The sequence below is a fragment of the Nicotiana tabacum genome, chromosome 10 (assembly GCF_000715075.1).
Source record: "Nicotiana tabacum cultivar K326 chromosome 10, ASM71507v2, whole genome shotgun sequence".
NCBI lineage: Eukaryota > Viridiplantae > Streptophyta > Magnoliopsida > Solanales > Solanaceae > Nicotiana > Nicotiana tabacum.
Window position 1 is genome coordinate 65,073,204 of NC_134089.1, and position 13,091 is coordinate 65,086,294.

At 37.8% G+C, this 13,091-nt stretch overlaps 1 protein-coding gene across 15 annotated transcripts; it reads left to right on the forward strand.

Annotated features, from left to right (window-relative positions):
- Positions 1 to 4,737: 4,737 nt before the first annotated feature.
- On the forward strand, positions 4,738 to 8,950 carry LOC107809413 (3-hydroxyisobutyryl-CoA hydrolase 1-like). 15 transcript variants are annotated; one of them, XM_075222937.1, is made up of 7 exons: positions 4,740 to 4,870; positions 6,113 to 6,176; positions 6,510 to 6,589; positions 6,676 to 6,760; positions 7,083 to 7,167; positions 8,026 to 8,111; positions 8,713 to 8,950. In XM_075222937.1, the coding sequence occupies exons 3-7, from the start codon at positions 6,561 to 6,563 to the stop codon at positions 8,737 to 8,739; spliced, it is 312 nt and encodes a 103-aa protein (XP_075079038.1). In that variant the 5' UTR covers positions 4,740 to 4,870; positions 6,113 to 6,176; positions 6,510 to 6,560; the 3' UTR covers positions 8,740 to 8,950. The 15 variants fall into 15 exon arrangements, with proteins under 15 accessions (XP_075079049.1, XP_075079038.1, XP_075079046.1 ...); XM_075222938.1 differs by adding an exon at positions 8,579 to 8,606 and having other exon boundaries at positions 4,744 to 6,176; XM_075222935.1 differs by having other exon boundaries at positions 4,744 to 4,943; positions 6,098 to 6,176.
- The last annotated feature ends 4,141 nt before the right edge of the window (positions 8,951 to 13,091 follow it).

The following is a 13,091-nucleotide window of genomic DNA, read 5'->3' on the forward strand; positions in this document are numbered from 1 at the left end:
GCTCCGAGGACCTCATCCCCGCTGAGGTCGGAGAACCCAGTGCTAGGTTTCGACATGCATCGAAGGAAACAAATCACAATGCCATGAATGCTAGCCTCGAGTTGTTAGATGAAAGGCGAGAAGCAGCGCTTGTTCGGATGGCCGCGCAGAAGCAAAGGATTAAAAGATACTACAATAGAAGGACCAACCTTCGACACTTTGGAATCAGGGACTTAGTCATACGGAAAGTCACCCTCAATACTCGAGACCCAAATGAACGGAAACTAGGCCCGAATTGGAAAGGACTGTATCGAGTCATCGGAGTTGTCGGTAAAGGATCTTACAAACTTAGCACAATGGAAAGTGAACAACTGTCAAACAATTGGAACATATCATTGCTCAAATGATACTACTGCTAAGGTATGACTTTATCTTTTTGTCCATTTGAGTTTAAAACTAACTCATCACTGATTTTCGATCGAAGCTATCAAAGGCACACGATCTCAAAGACACCCTTTTTACACGAAGACCTTAGGTTTTAAAGCATGTGTTGCACTCTTTTTCCCTTAGATTGGATTTTTTCCCAAATGGGTTTTACCGGTAAGGTTTTTAATGAGGCAACAACAATGTGCTACCTAAGGAAAACTCAACAGTATCCAAGGCTTCTTTTCAATCAACCTTGAATACTAGGAGGCATCACCCTCAGAGGTTATATTTTGAGGAAAATACTTCACGCCTACGAGGGTCTCGATAGGAGAACTTTGTAATGGGCCAAACGGTCAAATAAACCGTGTCCATATAGAATAGTCGAGCCCCGATGGCAAAACGTGTACGCATGTATCAATTATTTGAAGAAGCATTCTGGTTATATCAAAAACCCTTTGTGTCTCAAAGAAGTTTACCATCATACGAGCTCTACATTTACAATCCTACGGGAAGCGGCGCAAGAGCCAAAACACAAATGCACCCCGAAATACTCGGGGACTATCATCGACAGTAAGTGCATCCGAGTCATCGAAAACTCGGGCTCATAAGACCTCAAAGATGCACCCCTCGAAACAAAGTCCAAGGCCAATATACTCGGGGACTAACCTTTCGGACAAGTTCGAAAAGTTATCGGGAAAAAAGTCCAAGTGACATACCCGAAGGCTACGGCCACATTAAAAACTACGGTCATTTAAAGGTTACGGCCAAAATAATGCGGCTCGGAGACGTCCGACTTCAGTCATAAATTAAAGGCCTTCAAACACTTTGAAAAAATTGGTTAAATTAGACTACCTTAGCAAAAGCAAAATATAAAGGGCTTCGATAAATTCAGCCCTTGAATAATTTAAAGAGCTTCGATAAATTTAGCCCTTGAATAATTTAAAGGCTTCGATAAACATCAACCTTCGAAAAAACCTCAAGAGGTATTCAATTATTAATACATAAACAAGTGAGGTTACGATACTTCGAACCCTCGAAAAACCCAACGGGTACAAAAAAAACACATGTTATACAAATTTTTACTAAGTCTTTTAGCCTAAGAGAGGGAAAAAGTATAGCCACATTGAAGGCCGAATTGGCCAACCTAAAGAGCCTAAGGGCCAACTTAAAGAGCCTAAGGGACGATATATAGGAGCCTAAGGGCCAACTTAAAAGAGCCTAAGGGACAACTTAAAAGAGCTTAAGGGCCAAAATATATAGAGTTCGAGACCTCGTTCTCACTCAACTCAGACTCAAGAGTCTCATTATTCTGAGCTCAGATCGAATTGATTTAAGCTTAGCTCGAGGATTAACAAAACCTTAAGGGGTATTATATTGACCAATAAAAATCTAAGGCTTTATTATGTTCTGAGTCCAAATCAATACTCGGACTGATTGTTTGAATTATAGGAATCTTCCACAAATGAGAACAAAATAAAATTCAACACAAGATGAGGATAGAGCAAAATGATATTTTATATTCACAAAGGATGTTTTACAAAACATATTCACATTGCCCACAAGGAGCCCTTGCACAAAAAAGAAAAAGAGAACCTAATCTATTTTTGGGGTCACATCCCCGGGAGCGCCATTCTCAGGAACTGCACCTTCAACAGCTCTATCTTCGAGAGCCTCCTGTCCCTCAAGAACATTTTCTTCACTTTCCCTGTTCTCGGAACCACTCGTGATATCCTCGTCATCGGAAGAGATAAGAAACCTGGCATCGGTTTCCCGTGTCTTTGCTTCGGTTATCTCCTCGGTAAGTCTGAATCCTCGGGTGTGGATCTCTTCGAGAGTCTCCCTCCGCGCTTGGCACTTGGCCAAATCATTGCTCCATTTTTCCCTGTAGGAGGCCTCCCTAAACTCAGCTTGAACGGATGCAGCATCCCTTAAGTATACGGCGATGGTTTTATCAACCGCAACCTTTATCTTCTCATCTTCAACCTTAGCCTGTACAGCTTCAGCCCGGGCTCTAGCGAGCTCTGCCTCTAACTCCTCAATTTTCTTGGCCTGGGCCAGACCCTTCGCTTTAATACCTCGGAGTTGAGTTTCAGTCGAGTCCAGTTGGGCGATAACAGCTTCCTTATCAGCAGCAAGCTGATCTATGCTCTCCTTCCATCGATGGCAATCAGCTTTAACTTGGTCAACCTCGCCTCGAAGCTGCCCAATCATCTCTAACTTTTGTTGCAGCTGAGATATCGAAGTGTTAGCCTCCTAAGTAGGGCCAAGAAGTCCATACTCTATTAAAATCACAATTACTTGCTCATCTAGCTCGAACTCATTTTTTCGAGCTTTGGCCAATTCAGCACGGAAGTCCTTAAGCTCATCTTCCTTTTGGCTATAGAGGAGCCTCAGGGCCTTCTCTTCGCCCGAAACTTTCCTAAGCTTGGCCTCACATTGGCTTAGCTCAGCTTTAAACTTGACGATGACCTATACATGAAATGAAGATATATCAGTCAGAGGAAACGAAGGAAAGAAAAAAATTACAACAATGAAAATTAGTGTTTATCCGAGAGAGGAGATGTTGAGACTCTTCGAAAATGGTGGATGCATCATTGAGGTCAGTCGTATCCTCGACCACAACAAAGCAACCCTGAAAGGGATCTTCCTCGAGGACCTTGCCCGGATCGGCCGTACGTAGAGCATTAGCATCTTCAATTGCCTCCTCAGAATAGGATGGCAGAGAAAGGGAGTGACATGTTGTCATGGCCTCGAGCTATTCACTCGGGGCATTCTGATTAGCTTCGAGGGTCTTCGTATTTGCCCCTTCCGGTATATTTGTTGAAGGCGGATGAACGATCTCAACCTCCGGGGACACAGGGGCCTTGCCCGAATCTTTCTTTGGGGTTCCCTCACCACGGGATGAGGTCTCTAGTTCAGAGGGCTTGGCAGCCTTGACTAGTTTCCTGGTTCGAGGCACCAACGCCGACTCTTCACCCTCATTTTCTTCGTCATCCGGGGAATCGTGGGTCGAATCTATGTCTACTTGAGCAAATCTCTTCCGCAGCCTTCGAGTAGGGGATTTTTTGTCTTAAGGGTCTTCAGGCTTCGAAATCCTCTTTCTTTTGTTGTCCTTCGCCGATTTCGGAATCGAATACTTGGTCCCTTCCCCGGGCGGGGCCGGCCTCATTTCGGAGACATCTCCGATGCCTGCACAAGTAAATGTGAATAAGTTGACGACACCAACGAATGGAAAATATCTAAAACTTGGGAAGAATATTTACCATGATGTTTGGCCTCTCATTTGCCCCTCGATAAATCATGCCATTTGCGCTCATCATACAAGGAGGTCGCGGCCAACTATCGGACCCAGTCCTCAAGATCTGGGACATCGTGAGGTGTCCAAGCAACAACTGCAGAAAAGATAAAAATATTATTATGGGATATGGAGGTTGAGTATATATAGATATTGGGAAGAAGGACTCCACTTACGATTATAATTCCATCTATCCGGGAACGACATTTTGTCCCAGGGAATGACATCCAAAGTCCTTACTCTGACGAATCGACTCATCCAGCCTCGATCATTGGCTTCGTCGTTGCTGGAAAAGAAGGCTTTCTTCATGCAACGATGCAACTTGACAATCCCTCGAAACAGCTGGGGCTGGTACAATCGAATCAGGTGGTTGAGGGTGAATTCCAACCCCTCAGCCTTTTCGGAAAAATAGCGCAACATGATCACGATGCGCCAAAAAAAGGGGTGAATCTGGTCGAGTGTGATTTTGTACGTTTTGCAGAAGTCAATCACCAGCGGATCAAGGGGACCCAGTGTGAAGGGGTAAGTGCAAACACTTAAAACCCCCTCCACGTGGGTAGTAATGCTTTCCTCGGGGCTTGGTATCTGAACCACGACCTCATCTCCCCAGCCACAGTCCTTCTTCATATCCTTAAGGTGCTTCTCCGATATCAGGCTAAGATATCGAGATGCATGCTCGCATCGGCCTGGGATGTCAGGGGGATTTTCATTACTAAAGTCCTTCTTAATCACACAAGGGCCAGGGGTGATTTCTTCAAGAGTCGGCGACACCACCGATTTGGCCAATTGGCACTACAAGAAAAAGCCTTATTAGAGACCAACATTTAATGACGTGGTTCGAATGTGGTCCCTAAAAGTACTCCAGTAGGGATGAGAATATATGCTGGTACTTAATTCTCTATTATTTCATTAAATCAACGAAGAGAATTAAGTTTAGTTCATAAAAGGGTTGATATCTGGTCACAAAAGAGTAACGTTTCGGCGCAAAAAAGAGGCGCCACGCCAAATTAGAATAAAATATAAGAAAATTAACTTAAAATCTTTATCTTTTTCAAGGAAATAAAGAAAGCTTAGCTGGCTCCCATTCACAGCTCATCTCCCTCAAATCCCTAAATCACTTCCATAAACCTAAGTCTGCAGATTTCTCTCAAAGGCTATGAACGACAGCATGTATACTAAAATCAGAGCTATATTTTTCAGCTTAGCTGGCTCCCATTCACAGCTTATATCTAGCTTTTCTAATGTATTTTTGTCTTTGTGCTTCTATTTTGTGGTTGCTCAGCAAGATTTTGTACAATCAGTTTCTTTTCAAGATTGTGTTTTCTTGTGTGTCCTCTTTTTGAATTGTTTGTAAAAGCCTTTTCTTTGTTTTATTTTCTTTTAGTTTGTTCTTCATCTTCTATACTCTGTTCAGCATTTTTTTTGCAGTTAGTGCTTAGAGGAACTCCCCCTTTTTATATGTAGTTTGGATTAAAGATATGTCGTCAATTGTTTATCTTCCGTAAAAATAGATCTTTATTTTGTTTAGATTGTTTATTAGTGAATTCCTATGTTTTAATCCTTTTTGTAGCAGGAATATAGTGTTGAATTTTAGACAACCTTTTGCCTTTTGAAAACATAATGTAATATTTAGTTGGTTTTTTTCATCTTCTCTAACTTTTAGTGAGTCTAGTATATATTGGCTTAGCTTTATAAAGTCTTGTTTGTGGCTTGCTAATGAATTTAGCATCTGGATTATTTATGGCTCATTTGTAACTCAACAAAATTATACCTAACAACTCTATTTTCAATCAGCCGCATTTTAGTTCTATCGTTGTAGCCGAAAGTAAAAAATTTCAGAATAGAGTATTTGACTTTAGTGCATTGATTTTTAGGTAGTTTTATTATCTGGCCTTTTCTTATATTAGTACTAAGACCGTCACAATGTTGGGTTAGAGTCAAGTTTTCGCTTAATTCAATTCAAAAGCATGAAATAATATAACTAAAAACAAAAAATATATGGAATGAGTAACTAGTACACTAGTTGATAAGTGTTGAACACAGAAATTATTTGTTCCTTTTGTTTTGACAATTAATTTACAGCTTATCTCTTTCTTGTGGTATATTATTACTTTTAGATTCTTAAATTTAATCATTGGTTAATAATTTATTAATTCTAGCTCATTGCTATGAAGGTTATGTACTTCTAATGACCAGAGAAATTGTTGATGAGTAACAATTAGTAAACTAGTTGATAAGTGTTGAACTAAGAAATTATGTGTTCTCCGTTTTCACAATCAATTTGCAGCTTACATTCTCGTGGAGTATTATTCGTTTAGTCTAAAAGGTTATGTGCATTTTAGAGTACGTTCATTATCCTATATTTTTTTTCTAATTTGATTCTTATATAACCTCCAGTTTAATGTGAAACAGTCAAATACAGTAAATGGAGTCAGATCCACTGTGGATGCTACCAAATATGGCTTTGTTTCACCAGGTGCCAAATTAGTGCTATCATTCCTTAAGTGTTAAATTATCTATGTTTCCGAATTTTCTGTTACAAAGTTGATATCAGCTGCAAATTAAACAGTGTAAGGCTTAGAAGTCAAGCAACTCTTTGGCATTTAAAAAGTCTAGACTTTAATTAGTTAAAAGAAATAAAAGGTAATGCTACTATGTGCTAACAATACAGAGAGACATACCAGATATGGCTGGTGACAACTGTGATATTTCTGGATGATATTTAAGTTTTTCAATAACTTAGTAATTTTAAGTGCACATAGCTTAATGTCCCCAGTCATATATTTAATTATTTATTTATGCTTATCAGGTAACTGAAAATTTGGTAATAATTATTTCCAAGAGGGGTACATACTGAACTATGTTATGGCAAAATATAGCAAACCCCAGGTTAAGCTAGGTTATGTGTTATTTTAGTTCTGTAATATAACTTTCTTTGATGTACTCCTTAATCTTATTTGGACTGCCCATTGAAGGTTACCATCCTTAATGGAATCATCATTGGGAGGCGGGGCTGGTGTTTCTGTATGTGGTAAATTTCGAGTTGCAACAGAAAAGTCGGTATTGCCTCTACTTGAAGTAGATTTTATCTTGTTGTCTTCTTTCCCTTTTATATTTGATCTTTGCCACATTCTTTGGCATTTGCTTGAAATTTGTCTCTTTATGTCCTCTCTTATGGAGTGCAGCAATATATGAATGTTCCAGTGGAATAGCACTAGCCAAATAAGAGCAAAACCTTCCAAATTGTATATTTTCATGAGCTTTAGTTGGTACCTCGGATTTGCATTGAAGATTACACATAACCCTTTTTCTAACTCGATGTTTGTTGATGTGATACCAGAAATTTCAAGTCCAACATATTCTTATGTTTGTTTGCCTGTAGGTTTTTTCCATGCCCGAAATAGCTTTGGGATTCTTTCCTGATATAGGTGCCTCTTACTGTTTATCAAGACTTCCAGGATTCTTGGGTAATTTCACTTGCCACATTGTTTATATTTCTGAAGGAATTTACTGCTGTTAATGTAATTCATTCAAGTGTCAGTGTGAAGTTATTTGCTACTTGTCGTTGGAAATTAAAAGTCACTACCTGGCTGCTCACTAGTTTAGGCTATCTTAAGAGCAATGGTCAGCTCAGCTACTTTGAATTAAATGCTGCTTCTAATTCCCCGATATCCTTGAAATAAAAAGTAAGAAAGAGTCAGAAACAGTAAATCAATCCTTAGTTCCTGCAGAAGGGGTTCAAAAGCTTGTGATACACACCTTTTGGTGCATCTTCATATTTTTCGAATTCTCTGGACATTCTTTTTATCTATTTTCCACCATTAGTCATTCATTGATCATATGTTTCCTCATTTTAAAAGTAAGTTTGCACTCATTATATAATCATACTTAGGTCAATCCTCTTCACATGAAAGTCTCCAAAATATATTTTTCCTACAAATATTTGGACAGTTAGCTGGATGTCAGGCTTAGGTTTCACGTGATGGCTGAATTTGTCAAGTTTAATTATTACAAATATCAGCCCTTGTTTTCATATGAATTTCTGAGATTATTACAAATGTTAGCCTTTGAAGACATGTAAAAATCGTGACATGTTTGAATGAATGATACCGATTTTATCTAGAGATATGATCCTTTTCTTCCCTGATTTCTTTATTCTGATTATGTTGCTATTATTGGGGAGAGCTAATTCCTATGTTGTCATGATGCACAGAGAATTTGTAGGTACAAATGTTAAGTCTCGTTCTTTCTCAACAACAAAAAAAACCAAATGTTAAGTCTCGTTTCCCCTTGGCTTATTTCTAATTTCTTGTACTCTTTGGCAGGGGAATATGCTGGTCTTACTGGTGCTAGGTTGGATGGTGCCGAAATGCTTGCTTGTGGTCTAGCAACCCACTTTGTATCATCGGCGGTATATTACCTTAATTCTCAGCATGTTCTGTCCATTTTCGATTGCTTCTATCGGAAATCAATACATGTTACTAATATGCGTATGTAGCTAAGTTATATTTGCAGAATCTTAAAAAATCCCATTAAAGTAAAGATTGGTTACTTTACATTCTTCAGCCAAAAGAATAGAAAAAAATCAAGTTTTTCAAGTTTAATACCTTATTTTAAAGTAAATGATGACAATGATCTATGTATTTACGCATTAAACCTGCTCAAGGGCAAACCTTATACTACTTTAGCATGAAATATAGTTGTGCTTCTGTCAAGATTTGTGATTTTTACCTTTAGCCAAGAAGTTATTTCATAATTGTATTTAATATTTAAACTCGGGATAGTAGATAAAATTATCCTTGAACATATTTCCTAAAGGTCTAAATCAATTTTTTGTGTTCATGCAATCCCTTTTACATTGCTATTTAACTTTTGTAGGGTAGATGACCACACTTGATGAATTTTGGTAAGTAGGTTGATCATTGTTAGGGTAAAATTATACAATATTATTTAACCAATTATCTTGTTGATCTTTATTGGTTTTTCTGAAGATATTTTAATACTTGTTACAGGTTTTGGAGATTGAAGTTTGCAAGTAAAAAAGCTTATTTGGAGGAAATATAAGTTGACTCTCATTTTGCTGGGAATTTGGACTTTGTATAATGTCTAGGGATGTTAGCTAGGTTTTTCTTTTTTTTTGCAGGAATTGTGTAACAATATTGTGATTGCTTAGTTACATTATACATGTAAATGGCGCCATTAATTGGAATGTTAATCAATTTTTGTAAAATAAAATTTAACTCTGTATTATCTTGTTGTTATCAATTTTTTTTATTTTCTTGTTACATATTGAATTTAACAAGCACAAGAATGAAATAATAAAAATTAATGTGGTTCCTAAAATTATTTTTGGGACCAGAATAACTAGTCGCTAAAATATTTTACAACCAAATTAATGTGTCCAATATATTGTATTTTGAGACTAGAAATATGGTGCCTAAAAGTATTTTAGGGACCAGGATTGAAACTGGTCTCAAATGAGATTTTAGGACAAGACCCCAATCCCGTCGCTATTGACTTTTTGCGGCAGAGGCTATAGCGACGGGTTTCTGGTCGCTATTGACTTTTAGTGACCAGAAATTGACTATTAAGGACCATTTTTTCCTTCGCTAAAGGGCGTTTTTCTTGTAGTATGGGAGGTAGAAGAAGATGACACTTTATCTTTTTGGGGGACCATTTTGGTAGTTTTAGCCATGATTTCAAGCTAAAGAATACAGACTGTGTCGGAATGTGGTGTTTTTAGAAGAACTTGGCATTTTCCGACGCTTAAAGAGGCGGTGGAAACAGGTGATTAGAGAAAGAGATGAAGAAGGAAAAGATGTAATGAAAGAGTAAAGCTCTTTACTCAAAGGAATAGCCTCATATTTATAGAAGGGCAACGACGGTTCGGCGGCGCTAGTGGATGACCAATACTGGCGTACATTCAATATTTTTAGGAAAGTGGACCGATGGGACATTTCATTCACTTCGAACGCCTGCATCACGGAAATGACGTCATCACTAAAGACTTCGGAAAAATGTAGATCAAATCGTTTCTTATCATCTTATTCTAAGAAACGTGGGGACTATCTGCATACGGTTGAGATCGAATGACTTCGATCTACATACTCGAGAGGTCGTCGGAAGTTCGAGTCCGGACAAGATCGAGTTCGGGCTCGAGGGACCAGACCCGAGTTCGAAAACAGAGCATGATACATACAGCTCGACCTCGGAATAGTACGTTATGAATTTGTAACAGAATGAGCTAGATTCTTGCCACGTCCCCAAGATCGTAGCGCAAATCCCGGAATAAGATTGTACGATTCTGTACTAGGCGGTTAGACAGCTGTACCAAGAATATTCCTTACTGCAAATAAAAATATACCTTATTTAGGGGTTCCCCATTATATAAAGGGGACCCCAATCATTTGTAACATCATCTAATCATTGAGCAAAAAATATACTCTCTACTTTTTGCCTACCGTTCATCAGAATCATCCTTTAGCTCTATTGTTTTTACTTACTTTTCTTGCATAATTATTCTTATTGTTCTAAGTCTACCTTGGGGTCACTAAGCTCGAGGTCACTTCTGTTGAGTAACATTGGGTTGATTCACTTCTATCTTTCATTTCTACTTCATATTTCTCGATTATCAATTGGTATTGAACTAAATCATATATCTTTAAAATCACTAATCAAATTTAATTGTTACTCGTATTTTTGAGGTAAACAATTACAACTTAAGACATAATTGTTACTGGTAACGGTTGCCAACATCCATAATGCTATGCTGCTTGAGGCGCATTCATGATACTTACATCTTCTAACCTGAAAAAACAACAAGAAGAACTTTAAGTTATATTGGTTTGATTAAAATAAAGTAATACTAGCAATATTAATATATGTATCTAATCGGAAGTTTGTCAAGAAAAGAGGTAGATTCTTGCTTCCAACTAGAGTCAAAAGATGAAGGGTAGTTAGTTGGTTCTAGTTCTATAGCATCTGATTAAGTGCAAGTTCTTTTATTATGACCAGGTCTACTGCACTTGATTGTCAGGGGTCTCATTTGGTGTTAACTTCATATAAATTGATGTTGCAGGATTGGATCTCACTATCTCATTGTAATAATTTCACAATTTACTAAACTGATCATTTAAGTTATCAACAACAAGAGCAAGAGCCTTCTTTTTAGCCTTTCTTGCTTGACATAAAGACACGTCTACTCCGAGCTCTCTACTGACATCATCTCCAAATTTTGATGTCTTCCAATCTCTGTTTGATTTGATTTTGTTGACATACCTCTTTAAAATCCAAGTGGAAGTGACATTCTTATTCTTGACATTCCAACAAAAACAAGTATGCTCGGAGTGGTAAGTCTTTATCTGAAAATATGTATTCCTGTGCATTTTTAAACTAGAATTACCCACTTACAAGAATTTTTACGCTTACATTCTCCCCTTGCTCTTTTTGTATCATCCTTAACTGACCTGATTGTCCTTCCTCGGTTTACCTCATGAGTAATCACAACTTGCTTAAACTCTTGTTTACTTCCAAACACTTACCCTAATTCTAATTTAGGATCAAAGCCATCAGTCTTTGGATTATGCTTCGCAAAATTAAAATCTTCGGTAGATGCATCACTATCACTATTCAAGCTTTTTGTGTCATGGAAACAACACAATCTGAGTAGCAATCTTCATTTTGCATCTTCAGTTGCTGCTCTTTGCTAATAAGCTCTCAAATATTATCATTTGTTCTTGCATTCCAATTGACAATGACAGAAAAGGTTTCAACAGAAGAATCAACATATTTGTCAAATAAAATGTCATCTTCGTGTAGACCACAATTTGAGTCTTCAAACTCTCCATAATCAGATTCATTACCATAATCATTACATGCTTGACTCACGGACATTGAATCTGACAATAAAATAATTTACATTATATTATAAATAAATGAAGCTATTTTTTATACAATAACATCAAAAAAAAATTGTAAAGTGGTTCCTCCTATTTTGGTATATTATAATAAAGATTGACCCATTATTGGTGCCACATATTTTTATAGGAAGAATGTAAAGAAGTAATATTAATAAGTAAAACAACTAAGAAAAACTAAAATGATAAAAAATTACCATTTGAAACCCAGGTTTAGACATTTATCACAGATTTGAAAGTAATGTCAAATTTATAACGGAAAAGGGCCAAATATATTCCTTTGCTATTGAAAATTGTTTAAACTTACCCTTCGTTATACTATTTGGCCATTTCAAACCCTACCGTTATACCATGAATCACATTTGCCCTTATTTTTGACGGAGGACAACTTGGCAGCTCCTCATTAAACGACTCACCCCCAGTTTAATCTACCCGGTTCACAACTCAATTACCCATAACCCGACTCGCTAGTGAATGAAAGACAACTGTAGTTTTAATTTCCTTGCTTGGAACTTAATTTGCTCATCTCTTCCAAGCATGTACCAGCAAGGAAAATCCAAAAGACCCTTTAATTCATTTTCTTCAGTGTTGGGCCATTCCATAACAGAGTTGTACACCTCGAAGATGCCGAAGACAGAGACGAAGAAGATGAACTTCTTCAACTTCTCAATAAACAATTCTTCATCAACTTCGTCTCGAACCCGAACCCACAATATTGTTGTGACCACATTTGAACTCCATTATTCAAGTTGTGGTCATCAGCAACAACATCATAACTTGATTTCTCGAATTTGAACATCAACAAAGTATAGCCATTTTTGTTATCATCAAACAACCAGTTATGACATCCCATAAAACCCATCAACTTCAATCCTCTCATTGCCTCTGATTTTTCATTTCAAGTGCTTAATCTGCAATACCTTTTTGCTGTCCATGCTGAAAATACAACCTTAGATCTTTCCCTATAATGCAATCAATGGAGATTTCTCTCTCTTTCCCAACGAAATTTGCTTTAGTTTTGGAAAGATCCCAAAAAATGTGAACTTTTTTATCTCCTTTGTTGTTAACATCTTTGGACCCCTGTTTCCTCTAGAAAATAAAGGGCTTTATGTGGAGGTGGAAAGAAGGTGTACTGGTGGAGGATAGATGAGGAGAAGAAATCATAGTATTATTACAAACTTTATCAGAACGTTGAGAAAAAATGGATGGGAAAAGATTTGCAGGTTGGGAGACCAAGTGAGAGTAAAGAGGCCAAGGTGAGTGTGGTGAGGGAGGTGGCCAGGTTGGAGTAGTGGCAACTGGTGGTTGCGTCGGTGCCGGAACGACGGCCACGTTAAGAGGGCATCAAAAGCAAAAAGAACTGGTCGGGTTATGGGCAATTGGACTGTGAACCGGGTAGATTAAATTGAGGGGTTGGGTCGTTTAATGAGGAACTGTGGCCCTCTGTCAAAAATAAGGGCAAAAGTGGTTCATAG